This window comes from Ciconia boyciana, chromosome 2 (genome assembly GCF_034638445.1).
Source record: "Ciconia boyciana chromosome 2, ASM3463844v1, whole genome shotgun sequence".
NCBI lineage: Eukaryota > Metazoa > Chordata > Aves > Ciconiiformes > Ciconiidae > Ciconia > Ciconia boyciana.
This window is the reverse complement of record NC_132935.1, coordinates 35,989,102-36,013,641: the sequence shown is the minus strand read 5'-3', so window position 1 is coordinate 36,013,641 and position 24,540 is coordinate 35,989,102. Positions and strand designations below refer to the sequence as shown.

The following is a 24,540-nucleotide window of genomic DNA, read 5'->3' as shown; positions in this document are numbered from 1 at the left end:
AATTCTACCAGGTCAATTTTTAAAGTTGGGGGTTTTTTTAAGATTTTAGTTTAAAGCAATGGGGCTCTTATGGCTAGGATTACTGTGGTGATCAGATTTTGAAGCATATCTTGATGTATAAATTATTGATCAGAAAAGTATATATTATGCTGGTAATGTTACAGCCACACAAATATATTCTTGTTTTAGCCACTTGGTCAATTCCAGCATTGTCAGCCAGCAAAAGGCATATTAATTTATGTGACATTATCAGAGCAGTATTCCACATGCCTTAGTAGGTCTTATCTACCTCTAACTTTTATGCTTCAGTGCATCTAAATAACTTGAAATTTACCGTCTTGTGCAAAAAACCCAGTAATTACTGTATAGAGTGCAGAAAGAGGAAACTTAAGAAACAGCTAAAGGCTCACTCTTTTGAGGTATTTCTTAAGACACAGCAAACTGAGGTAGGATTTTGATCCCTTTACATGGGCCTTTGGCTCATGAAGTTAGTGAGGATATTCCAACTGAGTTCTGTGGATCTGGATAAGCATTTTTGCACTGCAGAAATATATTAAACCAGGTATAGTAAATTCATTCACAGCAGACACAGCATGCTGCAGTTTAATCTCTTGTCACCAATGGACCAAGGCTTACATTGCTTAAGTGCTAATATGCTAATCCCAACTTCTGGTACCAAGAGGTTAATATGATGCCTCTGCTTTAGTAATTATCACTAAGACCGACTTACACATTAACGGAAAATTGATGAAACTCTTTAGCAATTGCAACACCCTCTGGAAAAAATACACAATTAATTCCTAAACTAAATCTGATAAGCAAATAATTTAAGTCATTTGTCAAATTCAAAAGCAATTGGTAACTCCAAAATAAATATTGCTTTTCTTTCCAGCTACAGAGTTAGAAACTAAATGAATTTTAATAAAAGAACAATGCTTTGTATTGGAGAGGCTTTTTCTGTTTGACAGGGTATTTCAGAGGAGACATGTTTTCCTTTGATGTGAAGAAAAAAATCCTAATCCCTTTCATCCCAGCTTCCAGATTTGGTGTGCAGCTAGTGATCCTACTAACATTGCTGATGTTTAAAACACTTTAAATGCATTTTTATTTGCACGTTTTCATGTTAGTGATGAAGTTAATCATGTTGAAAGACTAACAGTAAGTGGAAGGATCAGACAATGAAAGTGCATCTGTTATTCACTTTCTCTACTGGCACCATTTTACTGTTTGGATCTCCGATTTCCACTGAGAGAGATTTGGAAACTGTATTCCTCTTTTATGATTTCTCATGCCTTTAGAGGAATTTCTTACCCAAACCATGCTGCTCTGAAACAAGCCTCCTGCTGATAAAAATCCATAGAAATTGGTTTTTTATCTTGTTGAGTTACATATAGCATGCATCCCCCAATAGCTGCATTAAATATGCACAGTAACATCACACAGTTGCTATATGAGTGCTTTCTCTCATAAATCAGATTCGGTGTCAGACTGTAGCTATAATACCTACATTTGAAAATGTTTTTGTGACAGGGATGAAAATGTCTGTCCTGGCTCAGCCCCAGCACATAGACAGGTCACTCAACAGTCCCTCCCATTTTGGAAGTGTCAGTAGGGGCACCTACAGCAAAAGGGCCCTGTGCAGACATGGTGGTCATAGGCAAATCTAAACATCCTTGTTCCTGCTTTTAGACTTCAATGTTTTGTCCATATGGCTCTCCTGGAGTATATTACCAAGAATATTGGTCTCATCTCAGAGGGAGGTGATTACCTGCCTCCAGAAAGAGCCAGGAGGTGAACCAGGATTTGGAAATGAAGCAGGGAGCTAATCATTTGGGCATAAATGTATCCAACAACAGTGATGTTAAGGCTGATGGAGGATGGTATATTTCCCTCATTCACTGTGAGTTAATATAATCCCGTATTTCTAAATAATCCCAGTCTCATGTCAAACTAGATTCCTTTTGAATTATTACCATTAAGACAGAAGATGAGATATTATGGGTTCTGTTACAGGTAAATATAAACAGGAGCTCAAAGATGAGTGTTTTCTTAGAAGCCGAAAAATTCAGTTCACAGCTCAAGACCCAAATTTTGAAAAGCACATCAAATATTCCTATGCTTTGTCTCCTTAACCTCCATATCACATGCATTTCTGCATCTTGTATGACAGCTAATGCAGTATCGCCACTTATTTGCTTTCAAACTAACATTAACTTTTCTGTCATAATGTCAAACGTATTGCACTGGAGGCAACAAATCACCTCCCTCCCACTTCTTATCCTTTAAAGGAGCATGGGACAATTATAGGAGCATGCACTTCCACGACTACTAAGATAAATCATTTTGCAAAAAAACCAAACCGCAGCCATGGTGCCGTTGCCATGTTTCTATTAATAGCAGTGAAATACATCAATGTCAGTTAGCTTATAGGTATACTAAAACAGGTATTTTCCCATAAAAATGTGTTTCTCATTAGATTATTTACAGAAAACTACTTGGGCATGAAAGACACAGAATAAAGCAGAAGCAATTATAATCTACAAGATCAATAATAAATAATCCTTTTGAAAGAACATAGCTGTATGTTTACGTCTCAGAGAAACCATACGTAACAGTATATAGTAATATGACATATATTCCTTATACACAGTGGTTCCAGTTTATTCCAGGTGTAACTGACTGGTGCCTGAATTATACCGTCCTTTTTGAGTCCTGCCATGATTCTCTGTAAATTACTAGAAGTCACACGGTTTTGCCATATGTATTCCACAGTAAAAGATTTTTCAAATATATTTACTTTGTTTTGATTAGCACTTCTGACTGAATAATAACACAAATTTTTGCCTTTATGACTTTCTCATGCAGTGCTATCCCTTATCATAAAGATCGTGCAAAATAAAGAAACACATTGACCCTACAGCAAATTTTTCGTTTCTGGTGGTGGTGGGGTTTTTTATGTGACTTTCAGGAAGTAGAAGTAGATGTAATCAGTGTGTAGATAGAAGCAGTTGTAAATGCCCCAAAGCTTCCATTCCAAGTCTTTATTGTAAATTGCTAGATGCTGGCAGTTAAAAGAATATGTATTATGAAAATAATATAATGTAAAAGAATATATGTATTATGAAATTGTCAGCTACAAAAGATCCTTCCTGAGGCATAGCCAGAGTATAATCAAAGAACCATGTTCAAGGGTTCTTTGAAGATGAATTTTATTATCCATAACCTTGCTGCAAATAGCTGCATTATAGCTGTTCATACCTGCAAATTTATTTTCAGGTTTATTTCTTGTCTTAAGCTTGATTGAGCTGTAGAAACTTTGCTGTATAGCTGCAGTCATGGAAACCTGTGGGGTTTCTGTGGCCTGGCCATCAGTTTGACAATCGGGAAGATTCAACAGACAATTTGGTCCTTCTTTTGCAACTATTCAATGCTGGTTTCCCCTTCTACAGTCATCTCCTCATTGTCCACACATTTGGGGAACAGCTGTGTCTAATAATAAGTCATTTCACAGTAAGGCCTGATATTTCCTTCTACTACTTCATGTTCTGCTTCGCTCGTACAAATGGCCACCCTCTGAGGAGGTGGAACCAGTGACACGGGACTAATGGCTCTTAGAGACTGGCCATCCGTGCCTCTCATCACAGTGCATTTGGAGCATAAATGTGGACTAAAAAGTAGCTCACCTATAGTTTCACTTAACAGTAGGAGAAACAGCCACGGTGTGTGGAAGTGTGAACACACAGGGGAACTCTGTAACACATCATTTGTCCCTGATGCAGTGCTCCCTCCAGCTGGAGAAGTTCTGTTTCCAACATAGACCTGGGTCTCAATGGCAAAAAAAAGCCCCAGTGTACCACTTTGGTTCATGTGGGCACAGCTGTCATATATACTAAGCAACATTTTTCTCCTCTAAGGTAATATGCTTATGAAGTTTAATTAGTGTGAGGCACAGCCATAAATCCTAACAGTTTCTGTAGGGATTTCTACCAAGGGAGCACCGGACCAGGATGGAACAACCCGCAAACAAAAAGCTCTGATGTAGTTCAGGGCTCAGTGCCCTAGAGTTTTTTCTCTCTGATGAGCTAATCCAGGATCTCAAATATAAAGATACCCAGGAAAACGTCCAAAAAACTAGGTCCTGATATTAAATGTATGGACTACTGCCATAGGACAACAAGGGTAAAGCCAAGAAACAATTAATAGAAACCAATCACGTTCTTAGACAATTCCTAAAATTCAAGAAGTTATAATTTCTGAAATTATATATCTTATTTTTATATGTATTTAAAATAATATAATTTGAATATAATTTTAAGACTGCTTATCTCTTCTGTAAAGATTTTAGAAACATAAATATATATATATTATATGTTTTGCAAATGATGAGGAAAATACGAATGTCTGAATAGAATTGCATCACACTGATATTTTCAGTTAGGTGTGAACGTTTCAAGTCATCTACATTATTACTCCTGAAAGCTATAGATACAGAAATAATATTATCTTACACATTCATGAAGCAGCGAAGATAATTCATCTATCACAACTTGGAATTTCCTGAGGCATTGTGTAGAAATCGAATACTCCATACTGTTCTGTAAGCTTCTTCAGAGAGCCTTCCCATGTGATAAAGCTGTACTAAATTTATTACATTTTTAGATGAATGTCCATAGAATCTCACCCATTCCTCTTTTGTCCTTTTAAAATCCTATAGGGCATTTCCATAAGGATGATTTTTAAAGTTGCTTAGCAGTCAGAGCTCTCACTAAAGCTTCCAGGGGCTTAGGCTGGTCAGAAAATCAGCAGGCTATGCCAAGAGCATTAAGACGGCATTTTGACATTCACATATATTCATTCCATGGGAAACAAATGTTTTTTTACTAAATACGTGTTGTGACAACAGGAATATTGTGTCCTTGTCAACAACTGCATGATAAAACAGAGACATCTACTGGTTAAAATACAAAATAGGAAAAATATCAAAACATCTTTTGTGGAACACTAGACCAAGGCTTGTCTGCCTTCCTTCCTTTGCTTCCTCACTCCACTGCTGAGGTCCAAAACCTGCTCTTTCTTTACGCAGACAGCCTTCTTCCCTTGGTGATCAGCACATTCCAAATAAAGCTTACCAAGATATTCAGACTCCACTTGTGCACTCTGGTTAAAGGCAACAGCAAATTTCCCTTTGATTTCCTGAGAACAAAACCAGGCCTTGTGACATAGGTAGACCGCGACTGTTTGAAGCCTAATAGACATTTATATGTGACCAGACAAAAGCAGTCTTTTCTGTAGAGCAGTGAATGTGCAGCCTGCTTCTGCCCAATCCACAGTTTAGGAGAAAACAGACATTCCTTGAACACCCTATTCAGCACCGGCCCAAGTTTTCGTGCTAAAAGCGGGGTCTAAAATACAGCCCTAAATTAGAAGGTTTGCATAATTTACAGGCATTTTCCTATCTAGTATGCTGTTAGTCTGAGCTCACACCAGCATGCGCAGTACCTTTTAATAATATTTTAATAATAGATAATATATTCTATGCATCAGATCTTTATTCAATTACAATTTGACCTTTCTAAATACGATGTGAGGACATTTACGTATTTTTTTGAAGAGCATTGGTACTCTGTGGATGTGTTACAGAATATGTTACACCTTAATAAAGGCTTGAAACTGGAGTATTTCAGATGAAGTTTCAAAAGTAATTCTGGAAGGACATCTAACATAAGGAAAAGTTTCTAACCCAAATTCTGCATGTGAACTCTGTTGCTCAGCATCCAACCAGGCCCGAGAACTGTTCTGAATCTAATGCCTACCTTTGCAAATTTTGGCTCTGTAGCCACAGCAGGAGGTAAAACTCCCAGCAGCATAGCTTTCAAAGTCACTGGAGAAAAGAAGCGTTCTTACCATGTGAAAGGCAAACTTGAAAAGGAGGGTAAGGAAGTCTACTCAAAATACGTAGTTCTGTTCCCAGATCCACCCCATCAGTCTTGTCATGGTAGCTCTACCAGCAGTGTATTTCCACGGGTTAAAAAAAGTCCAAAATAGGAGCACTCCAATAAAGGTTGGCCATCCTCTGCATCAGCTTTCAAAGAATCTGACTCCATCTTTTCCTGAATTTTGGAATTCCAGGAGCTGCTGAAGTTGAAAGATTAGAAGTTAATAATCACTGGATTCACTACCAGTAATAGCGATAAGATCTGATTATATTACCTGCTTACATTATCTGATAGGGTCAGGATGTCCAGGATGAATATTTATTGCACCTTCAGAGGCTCTCTGAATCTGTGTCTAGTTTAGGCCTTTCTTAAAGTATTGTGTTTTCCACCAAGCTGTTTAATGCTCTGGAGTGCCATTGTAGCTGTCAGTGGCAAAACCCATTCTTCCTGAACTACATCCTTTCTAACAGAGACAAGATTAAGGCAAAAATGTTATAAAAGATCCATCATCCAAATTATTTGTGTTAGGGTAACTCTCACCCAACTAATTTAATCAGCTCTCCAGCTGCTTTGGATCATGGTAGGGGAAATCAGAGGTTGAGTTCCATGAGTTTATTCAGCAGACTGCTTTCTGCTGTAGTGTTATTCCAAACAGCCCTCACTTGAGTTTTCCGTCTGATTTCTGATGGGGAAAAAGGAGAAAGAAAGGAAAGCCACCTTACAGTTAGTAAAAAAGAAGACAGTTAAGATATGCAGGCCTTTAACTACACATGACTGTATTGCAAAAGAGGAAACAACAGACTGGATTCATTTCCCTAACAATTTCTCTGATTCCACAAGTGTGGGAAATATTGGCATAAGCTTTATATAAACCTATAGATTGATGTAGACATTTTATATAGAGCTGCAGTTCTGAAATATATATAGAAATTGACATGAAGCCAAGACAGAAAAATTATTTTTAAAGTGTGAGTAAAGATTATGTCTGAATTTTGTGCCTGTCATAATTTCAAGTAAGGCTGAGTAGCAAATCTCTTTGATAGATAATGGCAGTCTTCAGGTGGGAGGTCATCCTTACTCACTGTGTGATATCACTAAAAGACAGTCTCAGTCAATGGTAAAAAGAGGATAGAATGAGAATAGTATAAACAATAATCTTAATATGGTTGTCAGCAAATTAGACTCAAGTGTATAGTCCTGGTTAATAATCTGAGGTCTCAGCTGTAAACAGATTCCATTAAAACTAAATGGCAGACACAAACAGTGAGAAACAAGAAATTTAATTTCTAATTTCCAAAGCATTTCTTTTTGAAATCAGTTACATCCAGCTTTCTAAGTTGAATGTTAATATCAAAATGAGTAGCGTCAGAATAAATCTGTACATCAGGTGTGTTGATTCTCCCCATTATATCCATTCAACAGCCTATACTAGAACTTCTTGGAGCTAAACAGCTGGTTTGTGATTTTTCATTCCCCCTGCTTGTTTAGCTCCACCATGATTTGCCAGGTGTTTTAGTCACTTATTTGATGGAGACATTTTCCAGCCGACTCCAATGGTATTTTCTCTGGGAAACAAATATTGTGCCAGCATTACCTTTATTTTGCCAGTGTTATATTTATAAACCGTATACTTCCCGTACCTGCATGTATTTAAGGCAATAGGATAAAAGGCATGGGCGCACCCTTTTATCCTATCACACGCCCTTTGCTGAGGGCCCGCGTTCAGCACCGGGGCGGGGACAGCTCCCGGCCCCGCCCCGCCCCGCCCCGCCTCCTTTGCGCTTGGAGATCACCACCTTCTGGGGGTTTGGGGCGGGGCTGTTGGGGGGTTTCTTGAAAATGAAATTCCTAGTAATTAAGCCAATGTTTTGTGCGTGCAAGCAGCGCGGAACAGATCTTCATATGGTCTGCTGCGTGGAAGAGCTGGAAGCTGCAAGCTCTTTGTCGTGACCCAGATGGAAATTTTCAAGATTCTAGCACATTCCTCTCAGTAATAATAATCAGTTTCCGCTATGAAAATTAGACAGCTAGTACAAAACAACCTAAACATAAGAAACCTGCCAGCTGTGATTATCAAAAGGTGTAGAAAACTTCTGAATGAGGACATGCAGGGACTTCATTAAAGACATCTCATTTACTTTTGATAAATTTAGCTGACTTTTCTTACACATATGGGCAAATTGTTTCATCTAAAAATAATATTTAGGAGGTCAAGAAGCTCTGCAGACATAAAGCTATTTTATAAATAAAGCCTTTAATGTGACTCTTGAAGTTAATGTTTGTGTTTACCTGTAATGTAGAGTTAAATTTCTCCCATTCATACACAGCAAATAAAGCTTTAGCTAGATATACATTTTATTTTCACTGTAACCTTGATTTAATTGATTAAACTAGTTACACTATAATTTCAAGCAGGAACTAGCTCCACTTCTGTCAATCATATCACAGACAAATTCATGGGCTTATCCAATTCCTATTGAAAAAAATAAAGCAATTCCCATTCACTTACACTCAGTCTGGATCTGCCATTTCTTCTACATTAAGCACTAGTGGGCAGTTTGCTATTTATCGTGAAATAATTGATTTCCTGTCTCCAGCTGAGATAGCCTTTTGCTGTTCAACAAAAAAATATTAGAACTGACTTGATATGGATTTAATCTGTTAACAAGCCCAAAGTAATGCTCAGTAGCTTTGTGCTAAATAAACAGTATTCAGGGTTGTCTCCGTCGATGCTGAACTGAATACATATGCCTCTTACCAAACTGTGAAGACTGCCTTCATCTGTGACTACTTAAGGTCTCCCATCTTTGCCAGTCTAACAGACACCCCCAGTATCATCCTCAACTTTTGTTCATAATGAATTACAGCAGGTTTCTTCAGGGTAGTGCTGAAGATCCAGCTAATAGTCACACTTGCAATCCATTGTCTATTACTTGTGCCTAGTGCAATTTCTCTGGTCTCCAAGATCTCTGTCACCACTTTTTGGTCACAATATTTACTAAATATATCCTGCAAATTTTAGCAATGTTGTACTTGATTTTCTACTATGTAGCTAATGTGCCACTACTGTTCTAATAGACTTTAATGGCCCCTGTGTTCAGATTCATAGAGACTCCGTCCACATTCCCAGGGTTCTCATTTTTCCATATTATCCACTGGAAGATTGCCTTATACCAAGACACCTCCATATTCAGCCATAATCAAATGCTCAAACCTACATTTTACGAAATCCTGTGCTGAAATTCTAGGTGGTGCAAACCCCAAGGTCATCCTTCCCTAAAGCAATAATCAAGTCATTAAGTAAATGCAGGTTGCCCACCACAGAGTGCAGGAGGGATGTATTCTGTTACGGTTATCCTAATAGCATAAATACAAAACCCGGTAATTTACCTGTAACAGAATGCAGGAGAGATGTATTTCATTACTATTAATTTAAACCAGAAGTATACCAGGCTGCTCTCAAAGAACATAGGATCCTTTCCTAAGCAGATTTATCCCCTCTGAGAGTCTAGGTCTTCTAAGGCAAATATTAGTCTATGGAATGGGAAGGTCAGCACAAAGTGGAAGAGGGATAGATATGGAAAGGCTTTGTGAAAAAAATGGAGTTCATGCAGGGCTCTCAAGCAGGAAGGGTATCAGCTACACAGAAAGGCTTTACGACTGAATTTCTGAAGTGAAGGATGTGCCAAGACAGTAGTAGTTTCTCAGGTCAGGTAAACCTACCAGAGCTACTTTCAAAATACCTTGCTTAGATGTAGCTGTGCTTGAAGAAGTTTGAGTGACCTAGTGGTAAAATCTCAGCTTTAACTACCTGTTATTACCCTCCTGCTAGACTTATTACCATTATGCTTATGCTGCTGTTATCATCAGTGGTCTCCCATGCATACTGGAATTGGTATGCAGCAAACTACTACGTCCCTTGAGCCTCCTCAGACAGAGACCTGAAGGACGGTGCACTGCAGAAGCAAAGGCAGTCCCTTTGACTACCTGCCCTCAGCTTCACCACTACACATTGGCTCCCAGTCTGGGTGATCTTGATAGAACAGCACATCCCCGGACATATGCCACTTAAGAAATTACTACTTGGGTAGAGTCACCACTGAACTTCATGGAACTATGAATAAACATCCAGAAGTACTTGAATTCACTAGCTTAATGGGAACTTGGGTCTGTCAAGCTGAACTGAAGACAGAGCAGTGGCTGTTCATCTACTGATGAACTAGTAGCCACTCCTCGTATCTAAAGATATGATAGGGAGTGTCTGTGGAGCTAGTAATGAAATCTTTAGTGAAAACCTCCTAAATGAGCATTGCTAGACTAAGCTTTTAAGGTGACATTCATCCCAGTGCAAAAGAGACAAAAAAGAAAAGACTGTGCATCGCTTAGGCACCAGATAAGTACAACACTAAGAGCTTAACCTTCATATATGGAGGTTAATGTCAGACTTAATGAATATCCCTGAAAGATCAATGAAGAACATTCAAATTGAGTCCTTAAAAATATTAATAATAATGATCTAGGAAAAAGTGGAAATGAAAGGTCAGAATTCTAAATAATGTCATCAAGGAAGGAGATCAAGAGTAGCAGAGAGAAGCTGTTCAGTGATTACACATGCTGTCAGAGCCATTATCAGATGTGTTCCTGAAAGGGCAACTGTGATAGAGCTGTAAGCTGAACTAAATTTATGTTATTCTGTTAAATTATTCCCTTCTCCTCCATCTTATTTTTCAAAAATTAAACACTGTATTCTGTGTGGAGCTGTTAGACCTGTGCCAGGAGTCTGCAATCAGAGGTTATGCTAGAGAGGTAAAAAGAGATGAAAGGTGTACTCTGAAAGGGTAGATGTGCACAAGCAGTGGCAATTTTCCACTTGTAATGATGGTTTGCAGGCCCTGTAGGATAACTACAAAGGACGTCTGTTTTGAGACTTCATGACAGAATGATATAAACTTCTTTCTTACTATATCATGAAATTCTGTCTTCACTCTTGCAAGTACTGACTCAGCTCCAATAATGACAAAGCGGGGGCTGAGGTCAGAGTACCTGACCTGACTGGAGGCTGATGCCTTATGTATTTCTCAGTAATAGTGTTAGGATAATATTAAATTGGTGGCTAGGTCTAATTTTAGTAACTGGCAATGAATTTTTCCATTACTTAAGACAAGGAGTATTTGCAAACATATACAATACAACTATTCTTACATAATTTTCAGTGTTGCAGAACTATTAAGATTGGCATGCTTAAGGCTTGCCATAACTCCATCATGTTCCAGTTTGGACCAAACCAAGTAGGGTTTGTCCCTATTTGTCTCCTTTTTCATGTCTCCTGGCCAAGGACCTTATGTAAATAAACAGCATTAGCCAGTAAGGGCCATACCCTGTTATCAGTAGCAAAATGTCTTGCCTGTTTGTTGAACTTTTTCAGTGTGGCCTGTTGAAACCTCAGATTCAAAGTAACAGACTTCTCAGTCTGCCAGACTGTTCATGATGTGAGCCGTGACACACAGGTACACATTTTGAGTGCAGAATTGCCAGCAGGAAGGTGTGAGCTCAATACAGTCCTCTCTGCAGAGCAGCACAATGTAGAATTGTGGGCCAGAAGCAAGAGGTGATGCTTGTAACTGGGAAGTCCCAGGGACACATTGAAGGGACATAATGAAGAGACCAGGGACAGAGATTCTGTCTCATGACCTTGTTCTGCAGTGTCTAGCAAGGAACAGCAGTGGCAGCTGCTGAAGGCAGTGCCGTGGTGCTGTACTGATAAGAGCTATTATTAGCCAGTAAAATATCCTTGTACTTATCCAGTTTGTACAAATGTAGAAATGTGCTTCTCCTTTGCTTTGCCGAAGGAAAGTATAATGGCCTCTTCCCCTAAATATCTACCGGCTGATGTCCTGACTATCCTTGAAATTCCTCATGTGATAATGCTTATAGCTGGAAGGCAGCTCAATTTGTAGTGTTGTCTTTGCTGCTCCAATGAGCATCTCATTTGGATAGTCCCGGGTGTCAAGAACAGGACACACACAGATTTAGGCAGATGTACAAGACAGTGCTCCTACTGAGCAAAACTTTTTGTTCCATTCAGTTGCAAACTCAGCATCACAATCTGAAGACTGTTGACAGTAAAGGATGCTGCTGATTTAAACTGGTTTCCATAAACTTCCCATCAAGCCTACAAATATGTCTTCCACTTTCATGGGCTTACTCCCTCAGAGAAATGAAAACCTCCATGATTTGACCTTCTGCTTCTGCCACTGTGGCTGTGAGTCAGTGGACTGTCTGGGCACAATCTGGGAGCTGTGCACTACAGGCTAAGGACACTTTCGTGCCAGATACAGCACGGCCTGCTGGCTACAGTATTTGGTAGCCCTCTCGTTTCTCTGAAGAACCTAGACCAACTCCAGCTATCTATCTGGATCTAGATCTAGACACCTCTTTCCCAAGAGCAGATGCTTCTGAGAATATATAGCTTAGTGCCCAAGAAACTTGATACAGTTCTCCAGAAATTTATCAGAAGTCTTTCAAAAGCTGAATGATGACTATTTTTTCTGAGTTTTTTTCTAAAGCCAGAGCTAAAGATACTGCCAGAGCACTTTATTTGAAGATAATATCATATATTTAAATGCAGAAAGAGACGAATATGTAACAGTCTGCTAAATTTCAGTGCCTATGGAGGCTAGAGATTTGAAAAGTAATGAGCCTATATTGCTGTCTGTTATTTAAATGGTCTAGATCCTACCCTAGATCTCACCCTGGAACAAAAACTAAGCAACCAACATTGCTAATACAGTTTTACCTGATTAAATAAAATTTAATCCTTTTAAATTAAATAAAATTAATAAGATTAAATAAAATTAAATGCTTTTCACAATATCAGTTGTTGCAGAACTGCAAGGAGCAATTTGAAGCCTATTCCATTACACCTTTATTTTCTGCCTCAGTTGTATGCACATTGTATGCAGAAATCCTCACAGTGCTGGCAATAACGAGCAATGAGATGGGTGCACAGGAGAAAAAGCCAGGTTTTAGTGGCAATTTAATACTGGGAAACCACTACATTTTCAGGAGATTGCTACCAGTCCTTGCCCCCCCAAAAATCAGAAACAACAGTATCTGGAGCAGCCTGTTAAGACTGCATCGTTAACTCAAGGAATGTTTTACTATTAATTGCATCAGCAGCGGATTCAAATGTCTCATATCCAGCCCATAAGAAAGGAATTTAAATAAGTCCATTCTTTTAGAAACATTTTGCAATTTATAAGGAAATCTTTTTAAAGTTTAATAAGAGTTGGATTTTTATGTGTTTTTGTAGAACCATAGCTAAATGACATAAGCTGCCAGAATCTGTCATCTAAACAGAGTATTGTTTATATTCTGAAATGCAGATTAAAAATAGTATGTCAAGAAGTATATAGCCAAATTGTGGTCACAGATTGATTACATGGAGTACGCAAAATTTTCCAGGCATTTCAGTCCAGAATACAGTTCCAGAAACAGGCCCAGAACACAGGAAGCTTTGCTGGGAAAGATTCAGTCAGCGGTGGGTTTTTTACTCTTCTGTATCAGCATAGCTAGCCTAGCAGATTGCTACAGGCCTTTCTTATAAACTCAGTGCTTCTGTTAATATAAGCTATAGCTGTTCTATGAGTATTTACCAGCATAATACTAGCTGCAAAGTGTTCTTTATGTAGACTCAGAATAGGGAGTCCCCTTTGTTTCTTCTTTTCTCATATTTGCTCTTGTTCTTCCTGCCAATTTCTGCCTAATGAGTTGTAAAATCTAATCAATTGCAATAATTAAAACATACTGTGTGTGGAATGATGCACAACTTTAACTACATAACAAAGTCCCAGAAAAATAAAAGCTTGAGATTCTTACATTAGAAGAAACCAAAATACTTTCCTTTGCTGTAAACTTTTTTCACCAAGAACAGACTCATGCTTATAGATGAGATGTATAAAACACTAAAAATTCCAGGCCTGCTATTCTGTATATTTTATTGAAATAGCTGGCAGAGTTCAGGCTTGCGTGTTACCAGCACATGAATGAATGGCTGGAACAAACAGATAGATGGTTGTTGTCAGTAAAACACCCTGGGTGGCAAGTCTGAACAGGAAACTTTTGTGTTCAAGACCTATAAAATGCATGGAGTTTTAGTGTTGTCACACAGTGTAAGAAGGGGTGCTATACATTGACTCACCTCTTTTCTAGGATCTTTTGTATGCTGGTAAACATTTAGGCATAAAATAAATTCCCTATGACAGATTGAAATGCCAGTGTTTCCTAATTAAAACCAGTTTAATGACAACTGGGCAGATACATTCTCATTATTTTCTTTTTTAAGAACAACGCATGTCAAGTAATTGGGTTCTTGTATTATACAAGTTTTTCCTATGCTGTCATTTACATTCTGATGCCAGCCCCAATGACGAAGCCATCAGTTCGACAGAAACTGCAAGCTCAACAATTCAGACCTGTGCCATGTTTATTTGTTCTTTGAATCCTGAAAGTATAATTACGTTATTGAGTATGTTAGAGAACTCAAGCATGCATTAGTTATTTCACAGTGATTTCAGTGAAGTGCAGAACTTAGTACAACTTATTTAAGCTTCAAACTTTTTTCACAGTGAAATCTTATACAGGCAACTTTCACAGTTTGAAAGGTAGTTATATGCTCTCCACTAGTGTTGCCTTTTGTCTGCCTCTGTCCTAGCCATGGGACATCACAAATTTCATTGATCAGCCCTGCCTAGGTATGCAGTGTTATTGCCTTCATTCTTTACTAAGAGTGGCTTCTTTTGCTGTTGTGGGTAGCAGAATTTTTAAAGGGACGTATAGCCCTCCTAAATAGGATAGATTAACCAGAGTATGTTTTCTGAATGGGTTGTATGAAGGATGAAGACGGTGCACAACTCACTTGGCAGGAGAAATGAATGGATCTTATTCCTCCAATAAATATGGCTTAAAAAAAACCAAAAAAAGGCAGAAGCAGCACTGGTAGGGAGAGATATAAATCTGTTTGAAATACTTCAAAATATGAAAGGTGCTACCTGTTCTGTACTATTATTAGCTGAAAAAGGCCAAAGGTAGCACATAAGTACAAGATGATGCCAAATATGGACCCTCACACCATGAGCAATTTCAGATGTGCTTAGAGAGCTGAATTTGTGCATGGTAACCCACAGCTGAAACAGGCTTACTGCTATTTTTCTCAAAGTTAGAGTGAGGTGGCCTTTCCATCTCTGGAGCTGTTATCACCACGGTGACCAATCTCTCCCCATATACTCATCACACTTGCATTCTGCTTAGCTGCATTTTACTCTTCTTGGGTATTGCAGCAATTTTGTCAGATTTAGTGTGTCCTTGGAAGTACACCAAACATCACCAAATGGATTTAACAGTACCATTTCTGAGAAATGAGAGCAAATGCTTTCATGAATGAGCTTAAACTGAGCTTTAAAACAGAAAAAAAAATATTTCAGTATTTCTAATAGAAACTTGGATTTACTTAGGACTTCTAACCAAAACAATATATTTTTTCCAAGTGAAGTGATATAACAATTTTTGCATGACTTTAACACTTCACACACTATCTCAAAGCTGCCCATATTCCTTTGAGTATAAATAACTAAACTTTGTAGTGAAACCGTTAGGTGCTCTGATAGATTCATTTCTTTTCTCATAATACTGGTTCTGTAAATGAGAATGACCAGCTATTCCAAGCAAAATGGAAGGCTGTGAGGTACGGAGGTGCCTGAACTTTATCAAAATGAATGACTAAATATTTCAGAAAACCTATCTCCTGAGACAGAAATTGAAACATTATTTCTAGGAAGCATGCGTCTACTTACACATTTTAATCATGATGAGAAACTGGGTTCACCATCATACTACTGCTTACTTTTTAACGTCTTGCTCTCAACCTAATTCAGGGCCAATACCTTCAATTCTTGTAGCACCTGAAATTTGTCTAGACATGACAATTCGGCAGGACTAGTCTCCTGAACATGCTTCTTGTTTATTTTTCTCAACTTTGACTTTTGGCTCATAAATTTATGCATGGCTAGGAAGGTGTGCACTATGTAGTACTAAACTGACAGCTTACACACGGTATTTCCCAACCACTTCTCCGCACTGTGTAAAGTTTTACATAATTACACTTAATGCAGAAAATTAATAATGTTCTGCACATTAGCAGGAAATGTATATCCTTCACATGGTAACTTGCAATAATAAATATCCCCTCCCATTGTAATTTAAATATGGTAAGACCAGTCATGGCTTGCTTTCTGAAATGAATTGGCTTACTGCAGGCAGTAAAACCATCAGGTTTTGACCACATCTAAGACAATTCTAGTGTTTTCTCTCTGTGCAAAAATCAAAACATTAAAGTAAAATAATGAATGCAGCAGCCAAAGCAGCTTCTACCATTCCGAGTTTATTTGACACATTAACACTTGAAAGGATTTAAGCAAGCCCTGACAAATACACTTGTATCCGTCTAACCAAAACATTGTTTATTTTGTTTTACAGATTTTGGCCATTGTGTCCATTCTGTTCATCGTACTGTCCACTATTGCTTTGTCTCTTAACACACTGCCAGAGCTTCAAGAAATAGATGAATTTGGGCAGCCAAATGACAACCCTCAGCTAGCACACGTTGAAGCTGTGTGTATTGCTTGGTTTACCATGGAGTACCTTTTGCGTTTTCTGTCCTCACCAAATAAGTGGAAGTTCTTCAAAGGGCCGTTAAATGTCATTGACTTACTAGCTATCTTGCCGTACTATGTCACCATTTTCCTCACGGAGTCCAATAAAAGTGTCCTGCAGTTCCAAAACGTCAGACGTGTGGTTCAGATATTTCGTATTATGAGGATCCTAAGGATTCTTAAGCTTGCCAGACATTCAACAGGCCTTCAGTCTTTAGGTTTTACGCTCAGGCGGAGTTACAATGAATTGGGCTTGTTGATATTATTTTTAGCCATGGGAATAATGATATTTTCAAGTCTTGTATTCTTTGCTGAAAAGGATGAGGATGCTACAAAATTTACCAGTATCCCTGCATCATTCTGGTGGGCAACAATCACTATGACTACTGTAGGATACGGTGACATTTATCCTAAGACGTTATTAGGTAAAATAGTTGGAGGACTTTGCTGTATCGCTGGAGTGCTGGTCATAGCCCTGCCCATACCAATTATTGTGAACAATTTCTCAGAGTTTTATAAGGAGCAGAAAAGACAGGAGAAGGCAATTAAGAGGAGAGAAGCACTTGAGCGAGCTAAAAGAAATGGCAGTATTGTCTCCATGAACCTGAAAGATGCCTTTGCTCGCAGTATGGAAATGATAGATGTAGCAGTAGATGCCGGTAAGCCTGGAGAAGCAGCCAATCCAAAGGAGACACCTGATGACAACCACCTGTCCCCAAGCCGGTGGAAATGGGCCAGAAGGACAATGTCTGAAACAAGCTCAAACAAGTCTTATGAGAACAAATACCAGGAAGTTAGTCAACAAGACTCCCACGAGCAATTAAACAATGCCGCAGCATCCTCCAGCCCGCAGCACCTCAGTGCCCAAAAACTGGAGATGTTGTATAATGAAATTACCAAAACTCAGTCTCAGCCTAATCTTAACGCTGGTTACCAAGACCAGTCAGCAAAGCCACCTGTGTATGAAGAAGAAATAGAAATGGAAGAAGTTACAGGCCAGAGAGATCCCTTGCCAACGGGACCTACGGACATCATAACAGACATGAGAAGCACATCCAGTATCGACAGTTTTGCCAGTTGTGCGACCGACTTCACGGAAACAGAGAGGTCTCCCCTTTCTCTGTTTCCTGGCTCTCACTTGCAAATGAGATTTCCAGCTGATGCCATTAACCTGGAAGACAACCAAAGAGTAAGGAGTTCTCAGTTTATACCGTTCACAAAAGACAGAATGTTTTCTCCAACTGATATCACCTTTGACTATAATCCAATCGACAGAGCTGTTATCAGTGACGGCAGTGGATCCCAAACTGTTTTGCACGGTCATTTGCATTTAGACACTGCCCTGGAAAGCCCCAAAAGTTCCCTGAAAGGTAGCAACCCATTAAAATCTAGATCCCTTAAAGTTAATTTTAAAGACAATAGAGGTGGTGCTCCACAAACTCCACCGAGCACTGCAAGGCCGCTGCCAGTAATGGCAGGAGCAGACTTCACACAGGCTACCCCTCAGCACATCAGCACCATTCTTCTAGAAGAAAATTCACCCCAAGGTGAGCGACCTTTACTTGGTGCTGACGCATCAGCACTTTGTCAGGGACCTGTTAAAAAATCATCCCCTCTCTTTCCCAAACAAAAGATTTTCACTTTCCCTTCAAAAGAGAGGAGGAGCTTCACTGAAATAGACACTGGAGAAGAAGAAGAGTTTATGGAGTTACATGGTATAAAACATGAAAAGCAACAGGATATCAAGACAAATTGCTGTGGGGATAAACACAGTGATGGCAACCATTTAACAGAGGAGCCACAGGTCAGCTCTTCACCCAAAAGCATGAGCCACAACTGTACCCAAGACATTTACCATGCTGTGGGTGAGGTAAAGAAAGACAGTAACCAAGAAGGTCACAAAATGGAAAACCATTTATTTGCCCCAGAAATTCATTCAAGTCCAGGAGAAACTGGTTACTGTCCCACACGCGAAACTAGCATGTGACTAGTTACAAAAGCAATAAAAATACCTTTTCTTAAAACACAGTGTTGTGGCATTAGTAATGCCTATGAACTAAAACATGGAAAGCCTCAGAAAAATGCATAAAATGTTATTTTTGCATGGCATGAAGAGTTGTTTAGTTTAAATACTGTTTAATTAAAAAAAAAAAAAAAGACTGCTTTTTGTAACAAACTGAAAAAAATAGGAAAAAAATGACTCAAGAACAGCGAATAAAATAAAGAAAGCTCTGTTAGGAGCCAGTGTTCTGCAACATCTGACATTTTTGATCCTTTCACTTATGATTGTAGACAGATTTTGAACTCTTTTAACTTTTTTTGTTTTCTTGGTTATAATGAATTTTAGAATTTGCACATGAAAGGATGAAATGTCAATGCATGCATTCATAACTATGTGAAACAAGGTGCTTTGAGCTTGCAAAATGCATATATTTGTAAATAGTTTGGGGCTGGGGGGAAAGCTACTGTTAACAAGGATTTATGGAAAAAGCATTTCCTGGGACACAGGTACTTCCTTCACAGCATGCTGCCTGGAGGTTTTGTACAGACTTATGTTGCAAAATTGCAACTTCTACTTAAAGCATCTCACGTACCTTGCTTTCTGTTAAAAAGCTCATGAGTATATCTGTTAATTAAGGACTACACAGTATTTTAGTTTATCTGTGCTGTAAATCATGGGGTTTTTTTATTTGCATAACTTTAGTTATTGCATTTGTCAGTTTAATTAATGATCCTGTGAGGAAAAGCAAAGATTTAATGACCAGAACTTGAAGCATTTGATATTTTTATAGAAAACTGCCAACATTTCATAACTAAGAAAAAAAAGTTCCATTATAAAATAACATAGAGTTATTTCTGTGGCAATAAATAGTGCCAAATGGCTATACAGACATACCCAAAAGTTCTCAATCTCTTAGAATATTTCTTTTAACTTGGCATTAAAAAAATATTACCCACATGCTTTTTTCCTTTGATTTAACAATATTTGCTTCTACATGATCTTTGAGCTCTCTTTCCCTTTTCTTTACATGCAGTGCCCATACTTCAATAATGGCAATGTTGTTGAAGCCGTTACGGTGTAAGGACATAAGAGACAAGCTTTGTAGGGGGAAGTAGTACCTTTTATTATCACAAATCATATAGCGGGAAAAAACAGGCTTCAAGTACATGTGATTTGCCCCAGGTCTTCCATGCCCCGAAGCATGTCTGTTTTTCAGTTCAATCATTTGGACTGACAGAAGGTATCACCTGATTCACCAACTTTGCCTCAACCCATACGCCCACGGCTGTTCCAAAAGTGGAGTATAGGCTTTCCCCTATACTTAAATAAAGGGAAATGTCAGTCCTGCCAAAGCATCTTTGGTTTCTCTGATACTCTCCAGCTTTGTAAAAGAAAGATGCTGAACCAAAGCCTTCATTACAAAGTACCCATCTAAGCACTGTCTGAAAAAAGCTATTAATTTTTTTATCCAGCACCAATAGCTTCCCATCCTATAATATAAAAAAGGCTCTAGATCGCTTTAATTCCCTAATTCATAAAAAGTTTATTCATTAATTCTAATCATAAGCAAAAGTATGCCGCTACACAGGCATGTCTTACAAAATTTTTTAATTATTTTTTTTTTTTTTAGGAAAACAGAATACAGGTATTTTTTTGCTGTCCTCTGATTTTCTGCTGAAATTTGATACTCCCTTACAACAGTTTTGTAAGAGCAGCAGTCGAGCCTCACAGATAATAGCCAGAGGGTCCAGCAGCCAAAAGTCTGAGGAGGTGTTTAGAAATTCTGGAATCAGTCCCCCGCTGCTCTACGGGCTTGTTGCTGGAGATTGGGCCTCTCACTTCCCTGTGCATAGAAGGGAATGAATGCTGCTTCCAGGTCAGCATTGTAACAGCAAGCATTGCAAAGACACTGAGACAGCAAGAATGGAAGCCTTAAAAGCACTTTAGACCAACCAACATGCGGTTTGTAACAGCAGGCTTCTACTTCCCATAGTGGACCTAGGTTAATATTTACTTATGTGTCATTTTCTGTCACTTAAATGAGTAAAAGTCAGGCACCTAATGCATTTAATGTAAAAGAGCAAGCTTTTTTGTTGCAACATTGCCCTCTGCTTGAAATGGCTGGGCTGATGCCACAGACCTCACTCAAGCTTGGCCCATGGAAAAGAGGCAAGTTTGAAAAGCCTCAAAATATGGATTCTCGTGGCTGAGCTAAACAATGAGCACAGCACAATCCTTCGGTTAAAAAAAAAAAGTTTTCTACATTTCCATAAGTTTTCTGATTTCCATAATATGATAACGTTGAGGTATCTCTTCAGTCATTTGAAAAATTGGGAATATAATGTTATTTTTTCCAAACCATGTCTGGTCATTAATTCTCAAAATAAAAATTAATTTTTTTGTCCTTAGTTGCAGTTCATTGCAACTTGTTGCTGCATTCAGTTTTACCTATTTATATGGCATTCTGCATAACATTTTTCAATCATGTTGTGTCTCACTGTTCAAAACTTAGCTCTTGAGTATTTTATAGTCATTAATCTTCTATATTTATTTTTATTTTTTTCTTCCTAGATATTTTCAGTGACTAAAACTAAATGCCAGTCAATTTTTATATGCCTAAAGTGTTGGTCTGTATTTTCTATGTGCAGTTTTATGAAATCACATGGGCCTGTTCAATCTGCCTTTACATCCTAGTGAACTAATGAAGACCAAATTAAGTCCACATGGGATATGATCCCATGCTCTGGACCCACAGAAAAATCCCATTCAAGATAATTATGTTGTTCTGGCAAGACTGAGGTCTGTGTTGTGTTCCTACTGTGTGCTTTTTCTCCCAGGTGACCCTTATGCTTTGGAAAACCCCCTCAGATCTGTGCAAAGGGAGGGGTCCAGCCACAGGGAATGTATTGCAGGAGCAGAGATTTGATTCCTTAAGCTCTCCTGAGCTAAACTTTATGAAAACCTGATTCTGCCCTATTAAAATCACTAATTCAATAGTGGTGAAATCAAAGCCTCAATCCTTGTGCAGATGAATCTCCCCTGAAATCAAAGGGAGTCTGACAGAAAAAGGGACTGACAGAAATATAAATGAGGATGGCAAGAGTCTCTCTGTCTTGATTAAAATCAACAGGAGCTTTAACTATATAAATCAGATAAGAAGACCAGGCCCTTATTGACTGCCATATTTTAAATGTTGTCAGAGAAGCACATTTATTTTGAAATTGTACAAGCAAAGGAAATGCAATTCTCTTTATTAACAGATGTATTTTTTTGAAACCTTGAAAGCAAAAGGATCAAGCTTCAGAAGTGCTTTTGGTACAATTTCATTATATACTTTTGACTATGCTGGATATTATTTCCAGAAGCACAGGTTTAGACATTTGGTTTCTCCAGTCTTGACTGCATACACAGGATCCACTCCTGAATACCTAGCTCATGTATAATTCCTGATCAAAACATTTACTTGAGCAGTTGCAGGACTGGACCTAGCTTTCATTCCAGTACAGCACAGGTAAGAAGTGCAGTCCAGGACCACTTCACTCATCATGAATTGCTATGTAGCAAATTATGCAAAATTACCTGAGTATATTTTTCTGTTTTTCTAAAAATTTGAAGCCATTTCAGACTTATTAGCCATTCACCACAGTAAGGGGAGAGTTGTTTTTGAGTTCTGGAGTCAGTCTCCAACAGTTGTGGAATTTCCAAACAACTTAAGGAGTCTTAAGATGAAGTTACTCCCCTGTGCACCTGAAAAGGGTCTGACTCTTCGTATCACTGGAAAATGAAGATTGTTCAGGGAGATAGCTTTGCAATCAATCTATTTTTTATATTTTATACTGACTGTAGAATCCTGAATCAAAGTTTTAATTCCTTTTCAATGATGAAACCAAATGTACACATTTAAAAGATGTTCACAGAGTAATCAGAACAATTTTTGAGTAAATAGTCACATTAATCCAAATCTAGGGTGGGGGGAATAATATATCGCACAAACTGCAAAGGAAGTTCATAGAGGAAAGCTGTTTACAGGGGAAGCATATAACAAAGAATGTAACATGGTGTAGGAAGTTATTGCACTACAGAATTTATATAAAATACACTTTTTTAAATAAAAACACAAAAGGCATTTTAATGCTTCATTGTATAGAACATAGGAGCCTCTGTGCTAATGCAGCAATCTAATGCACTGTGTCCTCACTTCAAAATTGGTCTCAAAATTCAAACATTAGTGATGTTAGAGAGGTGATATCTGATCTAACACTGGAGCAACTGACTTGAAGAGCTTTTTAGCACAATATTACGTAACCAAAAGTGTGTACAGAAAGTTGTATTTTTGCCTATAACATACATAAATCAAAATGACAATTGGCTTCTTGAGTCTTTTCCTAACAGGTAACACTGGGCAACGTATTTTTATTCCTTGAAAAACAACTGGTCTTTTAAAAGTAGGTCTCTTCCCCAGCATGTAGAGTGAGCTTTTGTTTCCTTAGATCTATTTGAAACAAGGTTTACCTTCAAATTATTTAATTAACTCCTTCAACCTCATCTCTAAACCGCAGTCCAGTACAAAAGCCAGTTGTCTTTTTCAAGCTCAACTGCAAATACAGTCAGCCTGGTAAAAATATCCAGGGCCTACCTGACTGGTTTTTTTCATTCATACAATTTTTGAATCATTTGGATAAAATTTAATATTCTGTTCATGAAAAAAATATTTTAAAAGCAAAAAAATTCAAAAAATGCATTTTTTTTCAAAGTAGCCAGCACAGATCAAGCAAGAAATGCAAATACAGCAAAGGGGGAAGAAAGGCAGAAAACTGTAAGTAAACAAGGCATGTTTTAATATACTATATAAACAAGAGATATAATAAAACATATATAAAATAGTCCTTGTTCACACTTAATGAGTTAACAATGCCAGTAGCTGAAGATTTTATTCCAGTCCTACCCCATCTTAATTTTTATCCTAGAACCAACAGGTCTCTACTGCGATTTTCAGTGATGTTACTACCCACTCACCTGCTACATGAACATCTGATCTGTAATCGTTTTTCAGAAGACTCTCCTGAAAAAGAATATGCTGTGTGTTCTTACCTTTGTTGATCTTTGGATCTCTTCCCATTGCTCTCCAAACACCAACCTTCTCTTCCTCTTGGGAGCAGTTAGAAGACAACCCACCAAACGAGATGATAGGTGTGTCTTGTTTATCAGGAAACATTTTGGTAGTCTGGTGCAAATGGCCAGATGGACTCTATTGCATTTGAACCAAGGAGCAAGAAGAACTGAGTGTCATTTCTCTCTGTTATTGTTGCAGCCATACCATCTCACAGCTTCACGTTTTCTAGTTTTAAAATGCTCCGACTCCTCCAGTGTCCCCCTTAACCTGCAAGTTGTTTCAATGCATTTGTTCAGTGCTTTTGCAAGAGCTTTTGCAAAAGCAATTGACTGCTAAATGCTATTAAGAGAGCCATCAGTATAAGTGTGAATATTGTCTCTTGTCCAATACGTTTTTATTACTTAGTGGTACTCAGTTTAAATTCCAACTGAAATGCCTTCATATTCTAAAACACATCAGGTGTTCTGGGAGCCAAATCCTTCACAGCTACTCTATCAGTTTCCTTAATGAAGAAAGGTTAGGTGACTGGCAGGCAGAGACAAAATTGTTTGCATCATGTGATGGTTTCTTGTTCAGTAATCATACACCATGTGACATCTGCAGGTGGAGTAACATACTTGTCTTTGCATTTGTTCTGTTGCAGGATTAAATAATATTTTTTTTGAAATGTTGTGTTATCATAGTTAAGAAGTATTACCCTTTAGTGCAATGGAGATGTCTTCCAAAACAGCAGTGATACCTTATAGTCCTATATTATTATTGATTGCTATTTAATTTTCT

The 24,540-nt window shown here is 38.2% G+C and overlaps 1 protein-coding gene across 1 annotated transcript in view; it reads left to right on the top strand.

Annotated features, from left to right (window-relative positions):
• The window catches only part of KCNB2 (potassium voltage-gated channel subfamily B member 2), a 177,986-nt gene extending 159,183 nt beyond the window's left edge, over positions 1–18,803 (top strand). The window contains exon 2 of the mRNA XM_072851228.1: positions 16,470–18,803. Within this exon, the coding sequence (XP_072707329.1) occupies positions 16,470–18,632 (2,163 nt within the window). The 3' untranslated portion in view covers positions 18,633–18,803. The remainder of the gene's footprint in view (positions 1–16,469) is intronic.
• Positions 18,804–24,540: the final 5,737 nt, after the last annotated feature.